The 21,261-nt window shown below is 37.5% G+C and overlaps 2 protein-coding genes across 3 annotated transcripts in view; one reads left to right on the forward strand and one right to left on the reverse strand.

Annotated features, from left to right (window-relative positions):
- LOC149562534 (transcription initiation factor IIB-like) overlaps window positions 1-21,261 on the forward strand; it is a 213,766-nt gene that overhangs the window by 169,393 nt on the left and 23,112 nt on the right. The gene's annotated exons all lie outside the window — the stretch shown is intronic.
- LOC149562535 (uncharacterized) lies at window positions 2,031-3,627 on the reverse strand. The gene is made up of 4 exons (XM_089823895.1): window positions 3,405-3,627; window positions 3,137-3,289; window positions 2,595-2,995; window positions 2,031-2,452 (listed from the first exon to the last, which is right to left on the reverse strand). The coding sequence occupies exons 1-4, from the start codon at window positions 3,616-3,618 to the stop codon at window positions 2,036-2,038; spliced, it is 1,185 nt and encodes a 394-aa protein (XP_089680021.1). The 5' UTR covers window positions 3,619-3,627; the 3' UTR covers window positions 2,031-2,035.

Genomic DNA, 21,261 nt, shown 5'->3' on the forward strand with positions numbered 1-21,261 from the left:
ACTTTTGCACTTTTACCTTTTGTAGGTCATGTTGTGGCTTGTAGAGGAACAACCTAAGGAACTAGATCAAGTTTGAAAGGTTTCTTGATCCATTCCTTCTTTAAATTGACTATGTGGTGGGCTCTATTATTGTTGTTTGCATTCATGATCGACCGATCATAGATTTTGTCACGATTGTACAATGGATCGAGGACATCTTACGTATCTTTCTCAACAACCTTCAGCTGTATTTTGATCTTTAGTACTTTCTCTTCTAGATATAGAATTATCCTACAATAATCCTAAATTCAGATGTCATAGTTGTCTATTCCATTCATCTAGTGGTCCTCCAATGCATCTTCATGTACGAACTGCTTCCCTACTAGATGCATGACCATCCCTATGTTGCTAAAATAAGGGTGAGGGGAGTTGTACTCTTCTAAGGGATACTGATTCCATTCCAAATTGAAGGTCATGATGTCTTGCTTCTGTTTGACCTTGAAAGCACCGATGGTGATTGGCCACACCCATGTCTTTTTGTGTTGTTTCCTTACTTTTTCATATGCAGATGTGAATTGCCTGGCAATCTCCAACAAAATGAGCCTATCCGATGTATATCTCGAGAGCTTATTCAAGTTAACCATGGTACCGACCACCCTTACGTAGGTGAATGTTGTAAATTGGATGTAGTAGTCACCGATCTCTGTGATTCTTGCTGCTACATCTTCTGACATCCTTTTGGCATAATCAACCTATACGAGTCAGATGATTGCGAATATAAAGATGTCATTCACTATCCTGTACTCTATACTTTGCTCCGAGAGTTTCTCCTTAACTAGCCAATGTAATCAAATAACTTGCACAATAAAATAAATAATATGAAACATTATATAAATCAAAGAAATGTGAATCGGAATCGGCAAGGCCGAATCGAATCGTGAATCGGCAATGAATCGGCAAATTTGAAAAAACCCTTTAAATTTAAAGATTTTAACAATTTAAAACTTATTTCATGCACCCTTTATTGAATATAACTTAAGCACACTATAACATCATCAAATAGAAGTTAAAACTTAACATACATAAACATGGAACATAAAATCCATCACATACGTAACTATGTTATCTAAAATGTAAATTGTAGGCTAGCTGAAGTAAATAGAAATCAAATGATCATAATGATTTAAATCATAGAATGTATGTAAGATGATCCATAAGACATCAAATCATAAATTTATGTAAGAATCTAAGATGAAGATCCATGAAAGTTTGAAACTTTGAAACATATGTCTATCAATGATTCAGTATCAATATCTGTAAACAAAATATAAAAACAAGGCTCCAGCTCAAGCCTCAGGCTCATAGTCATCATCATCCTCAACATCATCCTCAAGCTCGGCTACAGCCTCAGCCTCAGCCTCTGAGTATCCAGTCTGCCTAGTAGCAAGGCGTCTAATGTAGGTCCTAGAGGACTGTCGAGCCATATCTCCCGCATATAAGATGGGCTCACGAATGTCGTAGGGCCTGTGTCTGTGCGTGCATGTGTGCGTCTACCAATGCCTGAAGAACGTGCTCTAGCTGCCTCAGCCTCTATATCCACCTGGTCAATCCACGCACGGTCTTCCTCAGTGAAGACTGGATCTACAACCTCTGTGAGCCACTCTAATTTTGGATCAATCTCCTCCAGAATGATCGGAGAGGAGTCAGTGCCCAAAATTTGTCTGATCCTAAGACGGAGGTTGTAATGAACGAAGACAAAATCATTCAACCTCTGCACTGTCAACCTGTTTCTCCTCTTTGAGTGGATGTGCTCGAACATGGACCAACTGCGCTCACATCCAGAAGCGCTGCTTGGCTAACTCAAAATACGAATGGCAATTTTTTGAAGTTTTGGGGTTGTGGCCCCAAACATTTGCCACCATCTATCTGAAATAAGGGAAAATAAAAATAATTAGTCTCATTTACAAATTACAAATTACAAGTTAACTCTAAAATTACATAATCAACTTTAAGTTTAGAATCTAGATTCATGAACATTGAACAATGAATATATTATTTAATTTTTACCTGGCTGTATTGTTTCCCGAGCATCTATGGCTACCCTGCTAGAGAAAAGTGGCCCTTCTTTATTATTGAACTTATCAAGCTCAATAATTGCAGCACTGCTATCCTCATCAGTACTCAACCTCTGGATCACTGTATATAATCCGGTGAGAACCTCCTCATCCGCCTTGAAGTCAGGACGGAAACGAAATGCCGAATTCAAAAAGTAAGCTGCTGCATGGATGGGTCGCTGGAGCTGATTCTGCCATCTCCTATCAATGATGTCCCAAATAGGGGCATACTTCTCCTGCACTCCTGCATACTGAGCTCTAATGGCCTCCTTGGCCCTATCCATGCCCTCATATATGTAGCCCATAGAGGGCTTCTCCCCATCAGCAGTTCGTAGGAGAGATACAAGAGGCTCAGTGGCCTACATATAAAGTAAAACAAAAATTTGAGTCAAAACTTAAACATAGAATAATTCAATAATATAACTTAAGGTAAAACTAAATCATTAAACAATTAGCATAGTAAACTGTAAAATATTTAATGTTAAATTGCAATAAAATTACCTTAAGTATTTCTCTAGCAGGTTTCCAAAAACCATCATCATCAAATATGCAATCCACCACATCTATCCCTGCAGTGGTCGTAGCATAGGAAGATGAAATCCACTCCCGCCCAACAAACATGCTCCTCAAATCATCCCTTGATGTCAACAAGGACTGCAAGGTGATGAAATTCGAGGCAAACCTCGTGATCCCTGGACGAGCTAACTCTTTGTCTCCTGTGTACTTCCTCATTGTGCTAAGGACAAATGAATGATTATAAATAAACTTGCATATGTTTTTTGCCCTTTCCACACATGACTTGACCCACTCAAGTTTGCCAATTTCCTCCAACATGAGGTCAAGGCAGTGTGCTGCACAAGGGGACCAAAATATGGTGGGGTGCCTCTCCATCAAAAGTTTGCCTGCAACAATTTTAAGATAATTAGAAATTCAAATTTCAAACATGTTAGAACTTAGGAAACTTAGAAATTCTAAGTTAGAATTAGAAAAAGTTCAAAATTCAAATAAATTTATTTTCAAAACTTAAAAAGTTAAAAGTTTACCTGCAGCAACATAACTTGCTGCATTCTCCGTCACCACTTGCACCACATGTTGTTCCCCCACCTCTGCTATAACTTCCTCAATAACCTCACATAAGTATGTGGCGTTTTTTACATGAGCAGAAGCATCAATGGATTTGAGGAACATGGTATATCCTACAAGTAACAAAACAACGAATTATAATTACTATTAGCAATCAACAAATCAAAATTTGAAATAGTCAATCACGATTCAAAATTATGTATGTAGGAAAGTAGAATGATCAATCACCTCCACAGGATACAAGAAAATTGAGGAGTGTTCTTCCCCTCCTATCTGTCCAACCGTCAGTCATGATGGTGCAACCCTTTTCGATCCACTCCTTTCGGTTGTCCTCAAGCTCATGCCTCATATCCTCAACCATTTCCTCCAGGAGGTATTCACTCAACTCAGCCTCAGTTGGGGCTTTAAACCTCGGACCACAAATGGTAACTGCATCTATCATGTTCTGCCAATAAGGAGTCCTGTCACAAATAGATAATGATATTGATTAGAAATTTAGATGTGAAAAACTAAAATCATAAAACAAGTAGATATAATTAAAGTTTTACTTTTACTTTTAACTTTAACTTTGAAGATAACAAAGAAAAAAGAATCAATTACCTGGCTGCAATAAATGGAATGTTGCAAAAGTACCAAAATTTGCAAATCTCTTTTCTGGCAGCATCATGAATCTCCTTGTTCAAACCCATGCCCTCAAGCGTGGGTTGGGAGCCAGGAGTAGTGCGGGGCACAAAGTAACTATCCATTCTGCTTTTCCGCACTCTAGGCCGCAATAGGTTGGTGTTGGACTCTGTCTCAGTATGAGACCGACTACCACTAACACTCACATGAGCACTAGCACTAGGATGAAAAGGAGGCCTAGAAGAACCCTCTCCAACACAACCTACAGATGCGGAAGCTGATGCAGATGCACTTGCAGATGTAGATGCGGTTGCGGATGTGGGAGCACGGGAGCCAATACCTTTTAACCCTTCAAGTTGCATTTTCTTAGTCAACTTGTCTTGTTCAATTTTTTCTAATGCCACTAAACAAGAGCGTTTTGCCTCAGCGGTTTGTTGAGTGCAAACTGTGACATCATGGCCAGGTATGCCAGCAATGTGGTATTTCAATCTATGGATACCTCCCGAATTTATTTTTTCTTTGCAAAATATACATTTTGTTTGATATTTGGTTCTCCCAGGAAACTCTTCATTATATTTCCAGCATTCATCTTTTTTACCCATTGTGGAAATTGGAAAATGTAAGCAAAGGGCTGCTGCAATAAAAAAATTCATGTAAAAAATCAAAGTTTGCAACTAATAAACAAAAACTACAAAACAACAAACCCTAGTTTGCAATTTAGTAAAAATAAAAAACATTCAAGATTTGCAAATGAACACTAAAAAAATTTAACAAAAAATGCATACTACACTAACATGCAAAAAAAAAACCAACACTTACCTCTTGCAAATGAGTTGAGGAGTGTTGATATTGACTCCTTAATGCTCCCAATGCAATTTATGGCCTCCCCAAATGGACTTCTGATCTCTTTGGTGCTCTTCCTTCTTGCCGGTTGGAAACCTATGGATTCTCTTTTCTCTTCTTCTCTCTCACTCTTCCTCTCTTCTACTCATACTAAGCAAATAGAAGGCTCTTTAGGGTTATAACAAAGAGGAAAGTCAACTTAGAAAGCAAATAAAACATGTGTTTTTTTTTAAAAATTGAACTTTCTATCCTTGCTGCCGCGGCCGATTTCTGGAGATTCACGATGGCGATTTTGGCGATTTTTGCCATGAATCGCCGATTTTGGCGATTCAGGCGATTCACAAGAAAAAATCGCCACCAGCGATTTCCAATTCCAAAAAAATCGGGAGCCATGAATCTTATCGCGATTTCGGCGATTTCATGGTGATTTTTGGAACTATGATATAAATACTTGATAATAGCTAAGAGTAATAGTCCACTTCGAGGGGGCAACCTCCAAATATCTCCAATGAGAACACACTTCACCATACGATGATCAAATAAGACTCACAACCTGCTATATATACCTAATTATGCTTAGGTTGAATAGACACAACCCTTCATAACACCTAGGTCGACCTACCTACCTAAATTATAATATAATAATGATAATATTACTTAATTAAGGATTAAGATAGCCACAAGTTGACTATTCATAACCCTATATACAATAATATTAAGGGCGTAGCATGCCCCCTCTCTTGAAAGAAGCATTGTCCTCAATGGTCACCATGTGCGAATTCTTTTGAATGAACTCCTCATCCTCCCATGTGACCTCTTCAACTAGTAAATTCTTCCATTGGATGAGATACCAAGTCAGGGTTTTGTTGAGCACTCTATAATCTGGACACATGCACCAAGTTCCATCCTTCTTATGCACTACCACAATAGGTGAGGAGTAAGCACTTTGGCTATGCCTGATAATTCCCGCCTCTAGCATTTCCTCAACAATTTTTTCTCTCTCACTTTTTTGTATGTGTGGGTACCTATAAGGCCTAATGTTTGGTGGCTGACTAGTTGTATGGCATGGTCATGATCCCTCTTAGGAGGAAGTCCTTTAGGCATATCTTCAAGAATCATTGAGTGACAATCAATTATTGCTTGTAAATCTAGATGGGTAAGAGAATTAGATTGGGAGACTTCTAATGAACATAGCTGGGCCACAAATCCATCCACACCTTTCTTAAGAAGTTTTTGCATTTGATGAGAGCTTACCATCTATGGGGATTTTGCCTTCAATCCCCTTAGCTCCACTACCTTTCCTTGTGATTGAAATTGCATGAATAGTTCTTGGAAGTTCATCTCAATTGTTCTGAATGTAGTAAGCCATTGTACTCCCAAAACAATATCTGCTGCACCCATGGATATCACATACATTGGGGTATACAGTTGATAATCTCCCATGGATAATTTGATGCTATGACACTTCCCTGAACAACTAACTGTGCCCCCATTTGCAATTAAAACCTAAAACTCTGGGGCTGGATATATAAAACAATTTAGAAGAGTAGCCAACTTTTTGTTGATGAAATTATGAGTACTACCTGAGTCTATCAACACTATTACTTTTTGCTTCTTTAAGAAATCTACTACCTTGAGAGTTTGTGGTGCACTGAAACCTGAAAGTGCATGACAAGAAATGATTGGTTGAGAATCATGTGATTCCTCACCTGGCTCCCTATCCTCCTCTGATATGGCATCATCCTCTTCTTCCTCACTTGGACGTTCAATATAGAACAATTTCTTTTCACTACATTTATGTCCTTGACTATATTTGCTATCACAATTGAAACACAAGCCTTTTGCTCTTTTCTCCTCAATTTGTTGTGGAGTCAACCTAGTAGGTTGAGGAAGATAAGGTGTTGAATATCCTTTGTCTCTTGTCACATTAGCCCCTACTCTCTAGAAATCAAGAACTTCTCCTCTACCCTGTGTGCCAATATAAAAGACTCATTTACTGAATTGGGACAAAACATGCGTACCTCATGTTGAATGTGATCCTTGAGACCACCCAAGAATAAATCATTCAAGTTCTCCTCTGTAATTGTATCCACTCTTAAGGATAGATTTTGGAATTGTTGAATATAATCCTTAGCTGATCCTGTTTGTTGAAGCTTAGCAAGTTGGCTAAAGAAGTTTTCTGTCACACTATTGCTATATTGTGCTTGGAGTTCTTCTGTAAGAATTGACCATGATATGGTGAGACCCTTTTTCCTCCTATGAGTACAAAGCCAACGATACCAAATGAATTGATCTGGTTCTAGATATAAGGAAGCCATCATAACCTTTTGTCCATATGGGATTTGATGTATTTCAAAAAGATTCTTCATTTGATTTATCCATGTTAGAGGATCCTTGCCATCAAATTTGCGCATATCCACCTTTGGGAAAAAAATTTCTAGATCCTGTAGGATTAATAAAATTTGTGTCATTATTAGTTGACTTAAAGGTTTCACCTCGATTTCTTGAGAGCTCCTTCCTTGTTTCATTCATAAAGGTGCTTAACATGCTTTGTATATCTGATATATCTCCTTGTAGGTCACATATATCCTTCTTAACCTCTTCTTTGAACTTACTAAGTTCCTCATTGGGTTTACTATCCTTTGTTGCTTCCCAATATTGATCAGAGGATTTCCCCAGTGTGGTAGAATTCTTTTTGCCTCTTGTTGGAGGCCCCATCATGATGGAAACCAATGCAAATTCTTTGATTTATTATTTTTTACTGTAACTTACTTGGGCCAAGAAATCCTTAATCATAAAAAATTCCCCCAAAAGATTAGCAAATTTGCTGCCTTGAGAGAGAATTTTCCTAATTTTACAATATCTTTCTTGTTTTTGTTTTTTAGTTTCTCCAAGATTTGAATTTAGGCTCCTCTACTATGTATTGAAAAACCTAATACAAGTTATATTCCAATTTGGCAAGATGTGAGAGATATGAAGATCTCAAAAAATTGTGTAGAAATAGAATTCTGCAATAATTTCCTCAAAATTGCTCCAATTCCTCTAAATTTTGGACTATAGATTCTTTAATATGATCTTCAAAAACTCTTTAAAAATCTTTGAAAAATTCACTAAAATCTGAAAGTTATGCTCTTCACAAAATTGCTCCAATGTTAAGGAAAAAAATAAAAATCTTGCTTCTATGGTGCCAAGATCATGCTCTAATACCACTTATAATGAAATAACTTGCACAATAGAAGAAATAATATGAAATATTATATAAAGACTTGATAATAGCTGAGAGTTATAGGCCACTTCGAGGGAACCTCCAAATATCTCCAATGAGAACACACTTCACAATTTGATGATGAAATAAGACTCACAACCTCCTATATATACCTATTTATGCTTAGGTTGAATAGACACAACCTTTCGTGACACCTAGGCCGACCTACCTACCTAAATTATAATATAATAATGATAACATGACTTAATTAAGGATTAAGATAGCCACAAGTTGACTATTCATAACCCTATATACAATAATATTAAGGGTGTAGCAGCCAAAGGTACACTACATAGGGCCAAGCATTAGCATCTTACATGCTTCTTCTTTTTTAAAGTCCTGGGTAGTTAGTTGTTATGGCTGCCTAAAGTACACCAAATATGATGTCATGTAGAATTTGGGGTCGACTTTGACCACTACCAACTACTCATCCAGGTTATCACTCAACATTGTGGCCCAGTCATTTGTATCTTTGTAGTTTTGATGGTTTCTATGAAATGGACCATCTAGATATGAAGGTGTCCAGCTGCTGGTAGACCCATGATCTTGCTCAAAAGCACAATGGTGTGTTCAATGTCGTCCTTCATGTACCCTTGCGTCATGTTTACCTTTTAGACACTGGTGTCCTATTAATCAAAAAAGATGATTGAATTATCTCTTTTGCTTGCTTCTCATTTTTTTCATTACCATCTTTCAGCCCCTTTATAAGGAATCTATAAATACTGATCGACTTTGGGCAAGTGGAACACCTTCTCAATGTTTTGAGGTTGGAGGTCCAAGACTATCTCCCCTGTGACGCTCTTGACGACCTTCTCTTCAGTTATATAGTTTTCTGCAATAGTCATGATGAGTTCTGAAGATTGCATAGAAGTATGATGTGACGCTGCATTGACAAGCCCTGATCTAATAAGAGCTGATACCATTGCAGATCGTTCTTCTGGCTTGTTACAAATGGTAAGGAAGGCGTTCCAATCAATGTGACCAAGCTCGGTATCTCGGATTTCAGCATATCCGTCTTGGAAATGAGATTTTCTAGGTGAACCTTGGTATTTGAAGACAATTGGTTTAGGAGCAAGCTTTGCAGCCATTGAAGATGATGATGACACCATTTTATTTGTGCAAGAGAGGAGGCATTAGTCTAGATAGCTAAAATTAGACCTAGAACAAACCCTAACTAATCAAAACCTAGTAAAAAATCATCCAAAATAGTCGGAAACAATAAATTTGACCCTACAAGCCCTGATATGTAGAAAAGTGCTCCTAGTGACCATTTAGGCACAATTGCGCACAACACATGTGCGCACCTTGATAGGGTGCACAAATGTGCATGTGCGCAACTGCGCAGCTGCATTGTGCAATGTGTATGGGGAAAAATAACTTAGGTTTTTTACCATTTATGCTGAGTGCACAAGGGTGCGCACATGTGCACCTTAATGGATGTGCGCACCCTTATAGACCTTAAGTGCTTGGAAAGCACACAAAAGGTGCACACCTTTCGTTTGGTTTTTACTTAGCTTAGTTTTGATTTAAGTTTAAGACAAAAAAGGTGTGCAAATGCACATCTTTTAGACTTGGGTGTTCTTTTTGAGGTTTTGTTTAGGTTTAAGGTGAGAGGAGGTGCACACATGAGGTGCACATGAGGTGCGCATGTGCGCACCTACTGATGAGGTCTAACCTTATGTTGATGTTTGTATGTAGGTTTTAGATGGAGTGCAGTTGATGGGGTGCAAAGGTGTGATGACTTGGGAGTGCAGAAGAAGAATGGAGTAAGGGTAGGGGGTTCGGGGTTTATATAAACCCTGGGACCCGGGTGCGCAATTGCACATGTGCACATCTTTGAAGGGAGATAAGTGTGCACTTGCACACCTAGACAAGGTGCGCATGGGCGCTAGTGCGCTAGTGCACATTTATGCACTAATACACTTAAAACTCCAATTTTTTGCGAGTTCTAACACCCCAAACTTCCTCAGTTAAAGACTGAAACTTGACCCAAACTCCTGGGGGAGTCCAAAATAACCTAGGCTCCGAACTAGGGGTGTAGGAGACAAAACTTTATTAGGGGGTCTGCATTTCTAAGAGAAATTGGGTGTGTTGTGAAACCACAACAAATAGCCCCAACAAAAAAGAAGAAATGACAGAGGCATATCTTAATCATCAAACATTCTTCTAACATGTGTCAAATGACAACTGAATCTCAAACGCTTCAAACAGTTTTCAAGTTTCTTGATAGTCAAAACTTTAGAATCCCAAATCTTCAAGCTCAATGTGTGCACGGTGTATTCATTTTCTTTGACGTTTTAAAGTGCAATCTATCTCGAGTTTCTAGCAATTTGGAAACAATCTTCCACTCTTCTTGCTGTAATGACCCTCCTCAAATCTGCTCTCAAAAATGCTGATTGAAGGCTCAAAGAATTGTCAAACAATTCACATGCAAGGGACATATGACTGATATAGTATTTCAGCTTGCTTTAAATGACTCTTTCTTCAATTTGTATCAATGAGAATCTTGTACTAGAAGACTCAAAATGGACTACGCAATGACCTAACATGAATGTGCAACTTATTTTGACTGTAATGTCACCATTTTGGCTGACAGCGTTTTGCGTGCCGGATTAGTCTACCATGGACTCTCGTAGACTGGTGGTTGTGATGAGAGAGTCATTCTGGCATTTATTTGAGGATTGGATGGTTTATTATGCTCTTGGAGATATTATTTTATCATTACTTTTTATACGCAGCCTACATGTTATAATTTTAAGTTGAGATTGCACTTTTTATTTTATAAAGTTATTTAATTATAAAAGTGCATTATAATGGGATTTTATAATGGATGCTTCTAGAAGTTCTTAGTAACTTCTTAGAAAAGTGAATAAATAGAGGGCTTGGCCTCTCATTTGCACGGACGGGATTTGATAATTCAACTACATTCTCTTTGAGCATTTGTGGCACCATCCAAGTCTGCAAATATTCAACATAATCCTTGAGAACGATACCTCTCAAGAGATTGCATAACTGAGGAAGTGAAAGACCTTCTGAAGGGTTGCACTTTGGAGATAGTGTCCAGCTATCTCAAGCTGAGCATAACTGTGGCCAAGGGCCAACATCTAGAGGATTTGTTTGAAGGAATTTTAATTGCATATCTTGAGGAAGTTTCTACTTCAGTTCAAAAGGGTTTATTTTTTAAAAAAAAGCAGTCCGAAAAGAAGGCCAAAAAAGTAGAACCGAAAAAAAGCAGGCCGAAAAAGCAGGCCGAAAAAGAACCGAAAAAGCAGGTCGAAAAAGCAGTCCGAAAAGCAGCTTCGAAAAAAGCAATCCGAAAAAGCAGTTTGAAAAAACGGATCCGAAAAAGCAATTCGAAAAAAGCGGATCTGAAAAAGCAATTCAAAAAAGAAAAACGAAAAAAGAAAATCCAGAAAAAGCAAGTGGAAAAAGCAAATCGGAAAAAGCAAAGCAGAAGGGGTAGCATTGAAGAAAATTATTACAGCCATCTACAACCAGGTTCCTTTGTTAGTATTGCTTTTTTAGGTGTTATAAGTTTCAGCTGTAGGTGTGCATTATACCAGCATTATCATTTTTGTAATCCATGTAAATGCCAAAAAAGTCTTGGCCATATTTCATGAGCATTGTATTAGAAATTTCATTGCAATTAAGGAGATAATAGTTATTGGTGTCATTTGAGCAATTCAATATTATTATTTATCAGCTAGTTAGTTTGCATACCAACTGTTTGTAGAAATGCTAGTTGGCTGTAGATGTTCATTTCATTTATGATCAGCTTATTAGTTTGCATGCCAATTGTTTGACAAAATGTCAGTTGGCTGTAGGTTCTCTTTTTGGCATAAATAATGTTATAATTTTACATCCCAAGTGTTTGTCAAAATTACTAGTTGCTGTAGCTGCATATTGCAAGTAGTTTTAGTCACATATATGCATTGAATATTGTCAGAATAAGTTGCACATTCATGTTAGGTCATTGTGTAGTCCATTTTGAGTCTTCTAGTACAAGATTCTCATTGATGCAAATTGAAGAAAGAGTCATTTAAAGCAAGCTGAAATACTATATCAGTCATATGTCCCTTGCATGTGAATTGTTTGACAAAATTTTTTGAGCCTTCAATCAGCATTTTTGAGAGCAGATTTGAGGAGGGTCATTACAGTGGTATTAGAGCATAATTTGCATTTTGATGTGTTGATTCTTAAGCATTAGAAGCCACCTATAGTTACTTTTAAGTACATATCAGATTGATAACATTAGACTAGCAAGTGGGAAGGTTGCACATGTAGCATTTGACAATATTCCTTGTGTCACTCAAAGCATATTTTAGACCTATAGGACCAAGGGATATTACAACTTGGGTGTTCTTTTTGAGGTTTTGTTTAGGTTTAAGGTGAGAGGAGGTGCACACATGAGACGCGCATGTGCGCACCTACTGATGAGGTCTAACCTTATGTTGATGTTTGTATGTAGGTTTTAGAGGGAGTGCAGTTGATGGGATGCAAAGGTGTGATGACTTGGGAGTGCGGAAGAAGAATGGAGTAAGGGTAGGGGGTTCGGGGTTTATATAAACCCTGGGACCCGGGTGCGCAATTGCACATGTGCACATCTCTGAAGGGAGATAAGTGTGCATTTGCGCACCTAGACAAGGTGCGCATGGGCGCTAGTGCGCTAGTGCACATTTATGCACTGATACACTTAAAACTCCAATTTTTTGCGAGTTCTGACACCCCAAACTTCCTCAGTCAAAGACTGAAACTTGACCCAGACTCCTGGGGGAGTCCAAAATAACCTAGGCCCCGAACTAGGGGTGTAGGAGACAAAACTTTATTAGGGGGTCTGCATTTCTAAGAGAAATTGGGCGTGTGTTGTGAAACCACAACAAATAGCCCCAACAAAAAAGAAGAAATGACAGAGGCATATCTTCATCATCAAACATTCTTCTAACATGTGTCAAATGACAACTGAATCTCAAACGCTTCAAATAGTTTTCAAGTTTCTTGATAGTCTAAACTTCAGAATCTCGAATCTTCAAGCTCAATGTGTGCGCGGTGTATTCATTTTCTTTGACGTTTTAAAGTGCAATCTATCTTGAGTTTCTAGCAACTTGGAAACAATCTTCCACTCTTCTTGTCCATTCATCAGGAATCCTCATAAAAAAAACTTGTGTATCAATCACTGTTTGAACAGATGGGAGTATCTATTTTGAGGGCTCTTAACAGGTTATCATTTTCAATCCTTAGTAATCTGTTCTAATTCTTCTTCACGAAGCTCGCACGTTTCCATTTGATTCTTCCATGAAGTAATTTGTATAGATATTGGATAGCCAATTTGGAATGCAAATCCCTATTGCTAGATTACCCTTTTTTGGACATTTTGGAATCTTTCTTTCTTAACACCAATTTTTTCCTTCTTTTTTTGTACCTTGACCATGCTTAGATTGTGTGGCCAAAGCATTAGTGTTGTTCCTTAGATTCTTTCTTTAGTTTGACAAACTCTGTGTTCCTCTTTTATGAAACTTTGGAAACTCTCGCACTAAACAGTGACCTTAGTAATTCTTTGAAAATACCTTTTGTCTGAATTGACAAGTTTTGGACTATCCCTTGCTGCCGTCAACCTCGATTTGAAATTACCAAGATAGTCAATCTTTAAATTTGTAAAGTGTTGAGAACTATAATCTGCAACTTTGATTTTAAGACTGAAAGTCCTTTATGACTGCAAGTGTCGTTTGGTCTCTAGTTGGTACATGAAACAAAATCATTTGAATGCTTTGACCAAGAAATACCTCTTTCCAAAAGTTGAAACCACATGGAGTGATTTGTGAAATGCATCAAGAATGAGTCTTGATTGCACCTAAGCCCCGAACTGGCAAGAAAAGATAGACAACTTTTAAAGAAAACACAGTTGCAGAAAGAATTGTTTATTTTATTTTATTTCTTTTTTGAAATGTTTTCCGCTTTTAGGCCTCGAAGTAATATGTGGTAAGCCATAAATGACGATGATGGGACTTTGGAGAAGGTTGAGCATAGATATGATAATTATAGTTAATAGGTGCTATTAAGAGATCTAGTTTGGTATTATTCTACAGATTGCAAATGGACTAGAAGAGATCCCTACTCTTGAAAATGAAGTGAAGTGACATTTTTTGGAAGTGGTTGTAGACATACCAGAAGAATTTTTCTATGAGGGAGTGAAGTAGAAGCAATTGGAGTAGGTGGTTGGATTGTGGTGGACAAAGATCCACAAGAGAAATGGAAATGATGGCCAAAACTTGTTAGAGGACGAGATATGATCCAAGGAAATGTTGAAAGAGGTGAAGGAAGATAATTTTATATTTAGGTATGAGTTTGTAGAGGGATTTTTTTTTAGGTATGTGTTTGTTATGTTTTGGCTAAAAATTTTGTATGTCACTAGAACTACAACTTACAAAATGGGAACTTTAGGCAACCATGTAGTGAGATAAATCTCTACTCTTAGCAATAGGGGAGGCTCCCTTCTTACCGTAGGTGGGTACAACATAATCTTAATTGGAATTGACAAATGGTTGTTCTTTGAATTAATTCCTCTTTTTGTGGGAATGGTTTTACTCTAATAACAACTATTGGTGAATTAACAAAAGGTGTCTATTGCTATGATAATACCGGTGGCTTAGAAGTTCACGTAAGAACAACTTTAAGACAGCAGTTACAACTTAACTTATGTGATTGAGAATAAGAGCCCACAGTCTCTTACGACCAATCATCTTTGAATAAAAGGATGAATAGTTAATAAGGCACAAAGTCTCTTATCAACTATTCAGTTTGAAATGATATACTAAGAATTAAAACATAAAATCTTTAACTCTTCGTACTTGCAGCCACTATTAAACTAAAGTAATCTTGTTTCCTAAAGCTCAAAGGCTTCAAGAACAACAGTAAATGCTCAAATGCTTCACAAAGAGAGAAGTAACAAAGATGAATTAATCAATGAAACATAAGAAAACAAAGATTGATTTCAAGCCTCACAACATAAAGTTTGGGAAAACTTGCTTCTTTATTCACTTCAGAGATTTGCAACAAGAAATACAAAGTTTTCAAGTTACAAGCCCAACCTTTTTCTATAAGGAAAAAGATTATTATTTACAATGAGCTCTCTGCTTTATATAAGAAAATAGGACAGAAAGGTTGACGAAAAAGGGGAAATCCTCAACCACTTTGACTTATTCACTAACAAACTCTTAACTAACTAATGTGACTAATTCAAAGTTGCATGCCTAATACGATTGCTGTACTTACTGCTCTTTACATGTAATCTTTGTCATCCTGCTCTAAAGCATATGGAAATTTTGAAATGTTCACATAGTCGTAACTTTTTTTTGCAAATTTCTGCAGTGAGTCACACACAACTTTAGCATTGGGTGCACCAGTGTATTTGGCAACCATTATGATTTTTTGGTGCGTCCTTGCTGCTTCCAAAATTTCTTTGTTAGAAACTTTCGTTTTGCTCTGTAGATCATCTAGTGAACACTTCCAACTTGCAAATGCATTTACCACATTGATATCGAAAATCACCCGCTTCAAGATGTATGCGAATTGCTTCAATGAACCTTGTAAGGATATCTTCTTCTTTCTTGAGTTCATTGTTTTCAGTGATAGCTGCACATGACAGCTTTTTGTAGCATTCGTTGATCATGTCTTCTTGATGATTAATCTTGATCACTACTGCCTTTGCAACTTTTATGAGCTGGTACAAGACTTGTTCTTTGTTAGTCATCAGATGCATATAATTATGATACATTTCAACAAATGAGATGCCTTCATAGTCACACAATGCATCCAAATCAAACTTCACCATGTTATTTCAGGCACCAATGTCTCCATCTAGCAACTCTGATTGTCATTTAATTGATTCTTGAATATCACTTAATATGGCAACAACTTCCTTTCCTTTTCTTAGCATCTTGTAGATATCTCGAATGATTTAAACTCCCTAAGATTCGATATTGGCAGCCCATTCATCTACAGTTTGCATCTTTTTTTTAATTCTCTCCATGAACTTGGAAGAGACAGGTTCAATACTTGAAGATTTCTTTATCTATTCTATTGTTTCTAGAAGATGCGCATTTTCTCTCTTTAGCCTATTTTTTTCCCACAACTTATCATTTTTCTGAACTAATGAGCCAAGTGCATCTTGACCATCTTCTTGACAACCCAAATGTTTTTTCTTGCCAAGATTGATTCTGGAGAACTTGTAATCAGCAGTCTGCATTTCTTCCACTAGTTTTTCAACAAGAGATTCAACGACTTCTACGTACTCGATGTTGTTGTCATCAACCACAACTCGAGAAACTATTTTAGCTTTCTTGTTCTTTGAAACGTTTGGTCTGGCAAATTGCTTGTCAAACTCTTCTAGTGGGATTTCTTCTTTCTTCCTCTTTTGAGTGATGGTGCTCAGCCATGGAGGAAGGCTGAAAGAAGATGTGGCAGTGGCGCTAGTGGTCACCATGGTCTGTACTAGCTTATCTTGCACAACTGTAGTGACTATGGCAAGAGTCTTAGTTTGAATGGCCATGGGTGTAGGACTACTATGTGTAACCTTAGTCATGAATTGCTTGAATTGAGCTAAGGTTACATCAATCAATGCCATAGGCCAAGTTGAAGCACAGGGTATTGACATAGAATATGCATCAAATACATTCTCATAATTATACCGATCACCTTCTGTTTCTAGTGCAAGTGCAGCTGACGAACTAGGTTGTGTTGGAGTCACTATTACTGTGTCTTCAAGAGGTGGATGTTCAATGGAGAATGCAGCCACTGCCGTCCTCAACAGTGAATTAGGAGATTCATCTGACAGAGGTGTTGTGTCTAGAAGAGTTACAGTCATGTGAACTTCTGTGGAAGGTGGAAGTGAGACTGTGAGTTCCTTTCCTCGAACTGTATCATCATCACTTAAATCCATAGTTTTAAAAAACTGAGATTAATCGGAAATATCGCGGTATCTCATGCGACCATTCAGATGCCATTATAAATGCTAAAAATATCGGGGCCAAAATTTTCCAAAAATACGCTGCAATATTTGCCAAAAATAACACCAAATCACACGATTATAGGATTACAGGGCAATCATTTTCTGTTGTAGACTACAACATATTTTTCCTCATTTACTGCTTGGTTCACATCCATTTCCTCTTCAATTTTACTATTTATTGTGGTGATTTCTGGATTGGTCTTCTTCCTAATTATTTTCAAGCTTACCATAATTAGAGGGACTGAGCTTTGTTTTTTCAGTCTGCTTGTCAACTAATTCTACTCATAGTAACTAGATTCATTTTTTTATAGTGTTATATGGATGCCAGAAAATTTGCAACTCAGCAAGACAAGAAACCAAGACAAATGTCCAACTTTAAAGGGAAGAAATAAATATATAAATGAATTTACTGCAAGGTTGGGATTGAGAAAATTCAAGTTAAAATCTAGTATATGGATTTGTAGTATACCATGTGTCTTAAAAGGAGTTGCATCTTTTCAAGACATGATGGACACAGATAAAATATGTAGGTCAGTTTCTGAAGTACTATAAAAACAGTAAGAACTCCTTTATATGGAAACTGTTAATACTAAACAAGCAGAGGAATAGTAATCCCAACACGCATTTCACTATCAAATCTTGCTGAAGGAGGATTTTTCCCAGTTTATGATATAAATGGGAATTCTCTCCTTAATAATAAGATTGGAAGGTGTATTTTTCTCTTTAAGACAGTGTAAAGTTATTTGAAACCAAAGTAACAAGAATCGGAATCGGATCGAAATCGGCAAGGCCGAATCAAATCGTGAATCGGCCATGAATTGGAATCGAATCGGCCATGAATCGGAATCGAATCGGCCATGAATCGGAAAATTTAAAAAACCCTTGAAATTTAGTGAGTAACTTATTTCATAAACCCTTTATCGCTGATTCGATTCACCGATTCACAAAAAATCGTTTGGCTTGAATCGAATCGCCGAATCGCGTGAATCGCATGAATCGCCGTGATTCTTGGAACTATGTTTGAAACTACTCCAGTTCATGTTGTGGCTGAGACTCCAAAGTAAGATGTGTATTTGATGGCTGGATAAGAAGTAGACAAACAAGAGTATTCAAAATTGGTTTAGATATGATGATACTATGATAGTCTACTAAATTTTAGTTGCTATGAATTACTATTTAACTCAAGACTTTGATTCATATATGGTGGATATCTCAAATCATTATATGTTCTACAAATTTGGTGTGTGCATTTTTAAGAATATTTTAAGAAATTGTATGTTTTCAAATGCTCAATAAAAGTGCCGATTTATTGCCAAATTTTTTGCCTGAGTTTTCGCCGATTTTGAGATTTTCTAAATTTTTGGACTTGCCAAGATATTGCCAAAACAGAATTTTTAAACTATCCTTGAATCAATCTGGATCACTCCAGTTTCAATTTCTTTTACCTCGAGTATCCTACCCAAAGTCTTCCCTCCTTTGATTGTGAGCTTTGGTAAACACTGAGCAAGAGTCTCAACTATTGAAGATGAAGTTCCATCCTTTCCTTTGACCCTTACTTTTGCCATTGTACCAACTGGACCAACAGGATCAAAATCTTTCCCGGGTTTGATTTTGATGCATTTGAGATTGTTCTTTTTCAACCAAATATTGATATTAGCAAAGATAGGCTGAAAAAGATCCCAAATAGAGGTGTTCTCCTTACTTGACCATGTAGGAGGAACGATAGCCAATTTTTCTATTCAATGCCAAATATAATCAGGACCTAGAATATGATCATCATCTTCAACCCCATTAGGGATTGATGCAAGTTTGAAAGATACTATTTTCATCAAAGTCAACTGACTATAATCCAAGCGTTGGATATCCACCTCGGTACACACATCAATCCAGAAATGTTCAAGGTAGTACACATGTATGAACTGCTTTCTCATCTTATCATTTAGTCCTCTCCAATCAAAATAGGTTCTTTCCATGAACTTCTTTAGAGTAATTCCTTGAAGTTTGAATTCCATGTTCTTGGCTTTTGGTACAGTGTCTATAGAGTATCTACCAATCTGCAAAGGATTTCTTGAAGAAATTCCTACTCTTGGTCTATGCAAGTTGGACTGATAAGCTTGTACCTCCATGAGTTGCCTGGCTAGCTCCATGAGTACAATCCTGTCTGTAGGATATCTAGGTAGAGTGTCTGGCTCTTCTCTGAAACATCCAACTCATAGATATGTGAAGTTAGGAAACTGTAGGAACATACAACCATACTCATTGACTTTATTCCATTCTTCATTGGAGACGTGCTTGTTTGGGAGTTCTTTGTTAGATAAGCACATGTAATGCCCAAAGAAGGCATCTTGTACTTTACAATAGTGTATCTGACTTTGCTTGAGAGGCAATTGATCATAATACTCCCAAACACAATGCATCAAGGATCTGTCACCTTTGGTTAATAGGCCTGAAAAAGAACCTAGGGTAGTAGCAATATACACCATGTAAGAATTCATATTGAATACTTTGGTGTCCTTCACACTCACAAATTGAATCACTTATTAATTCTTCTCAGAAAACATTCTCTTTTGCTCTTATGGTGAGATCAATGTACTTGTACATCTAAGGCTTGAAAACATTTGAATACTTGAGCTTAGCTAGGAGGCTTAGCAATGATGAGATCATTAATCTCCTCCTTGAAATCACAATGGCGCACGCCCTTTGGCCATCTAACAAGATTTGGCCTCTTAGTGATCAACCAATTGCCATTATTGTACCTACAACATTCAACTATGTCACTATTCCATCTTTCTAGTGCCTTCTATTTGGTAATGTTGGTTACCACTAGAGTATGAGGAACATGAAAGATGCGATTGTAATATCCCCATCATAAAATAGATTATTAATCAAATCTTTGTTAATGGGCCAATTGATTTAAAATATCTTGGACCCATTTTAGTTTTGTTTCCGTAGGTAAATGTAGCCATTGGCTATCTTTGTACACTGTCGGAAATTTTTCCTATCGGGCATTTAAGCATGGCTTGTAGGTAGTTGTAGGGGGCATTTTCTGATTATTTCTTTTATACTATGAATTCTTGTTGGATTATGGATTTCTTCGCCATTTCGGAAGTGAAAGATCTTCCCTATTTGGTTCGTGTGGTTTCGATAGGACTCAACCCTCACTCTATGCTATTTTTGCATGTAATACTTTGCTCGAATCTGGGAAATTGGAGCACCATCTTTTGAAAAAATATTAATTGAAAGTTATTCGTGTTCAAATCTCCATTCTTGTGATGAATTCAAGATTAATAGTTCAAGGTATAGGACTAAACCATTTTCCCTCCATACTACTGAGTACAATTTTCGTCTGCAGCATTACTCATAGTACGGCCTCCAAGATAGGCCATACTACCCTCAAACCAACTGTATGGCCTTCGTACACATACTGTACGACCCTTGATATTCCCACCGTATGGCCTTCATACAGACATCGTACGACCTTCATTGTTGCTGCAATTGTACCTCGCTGCCATAACCCCACTATATGGCCATTCTCACCACCGTACTCTTCTTCATCCTACCACCACCATACATCATCCCATCTCCTACTATTGTACGACCTTCACCTTATATCATACGAACTCATCCGTACTACCTCTGCAACATCTCTCTCCTCTCCACTGTACAACCTACTTCCAACATAGCCTCCTCTACCATACAAACCCCATTATGAAACTTACAAACTGCCATTTGTACCTAACCATTTGCTCATCGTGTATTCAGACACTGCATTGCTAGGACGAAACATTTTAGTGGTATCGGGGCTATTGATCCTACTAGCCTGTGGACAGTGAATGAGAGTGTATAGCTAGAAAATAAGAACCCATTCCATTGATAAAATGGCTGCAGAACTGGAACCCACAGCTGTTGATCTCGTGGCACTACTGAGAGAACTTGCAAGGAATTAGGCACAAATCAATGATACTCTTCCTTGTGGAAGAAACTCTCAAAAAGTTGGCAAACAATAAAATATCTGGTGAACAAAATGGTCATAGCGCGGGCTTGGTGTCAGGTAAAGAAAACCCTCATCTAGCATGCTCTCGACCTTCCATGCCATCTTTTCCCCTACAAACGGAGGAATGACACAGAGGGAAGCAACCAACCTTTGAAGAAATGCAAGAACATATGAGAGAAGACTAGAGGAATGCGAATTTGGAGGAAGATATATCCTACAAAGATTACGCAAATTTGACGGTGAGATATTCGGGAGGCAGAAACCAAGGATATTTTAACGATGGTCTCAGGAGTAAGTTGAGTAAAGTAAATTTGTCTCCATTTGATGGATCCAGATCCATATCTGCGCAAGCACGAGT

This window comes from Cupressus sempervirens, chromosome 4 (assembly GCF_028749045.1).
Source record: "Cupressus sempervirens isolate cs-2001-9-10 chromosome 4, ASM2874904v1, whole genome shotgun sequence".
Classification (NCBI taxonomy): domain Eukaryota; kingdom Viridiplantae; phylum Streptophyta; class Pinopsida; order Cupressales; family Cupressaceae; genus Cupressus; species Cupressus sempervirens.

What these genes read in the sequence shown, in the direction of transcription:
- LOC149562535 (XM_089823895.1), bottom strand. Translation starts at nt 3,618, where the DNA reads ATGATAGATGCAGTTACCATTTGTGGTCCGAGGTTTAAAGCCCCAACT. An exon ending in AGCAAGTTATGTTGCTGCAG is followed by an intron (nt 2,996 to 3,136) that starts GTAAACTTTTAA and finishes AAATTGTTGCAG; the next exon opens with GCAAACTTTTGATGGAGAGG. An exon ending in CTGCTAGAGAAATACTTAAG is followed by an intron (nt 2,453 to 2,594) that starts GTAATTTTATTG and finishes CTTTATATGTAG; the next exon opens with GCCACTGAGCCTCTTGTATC.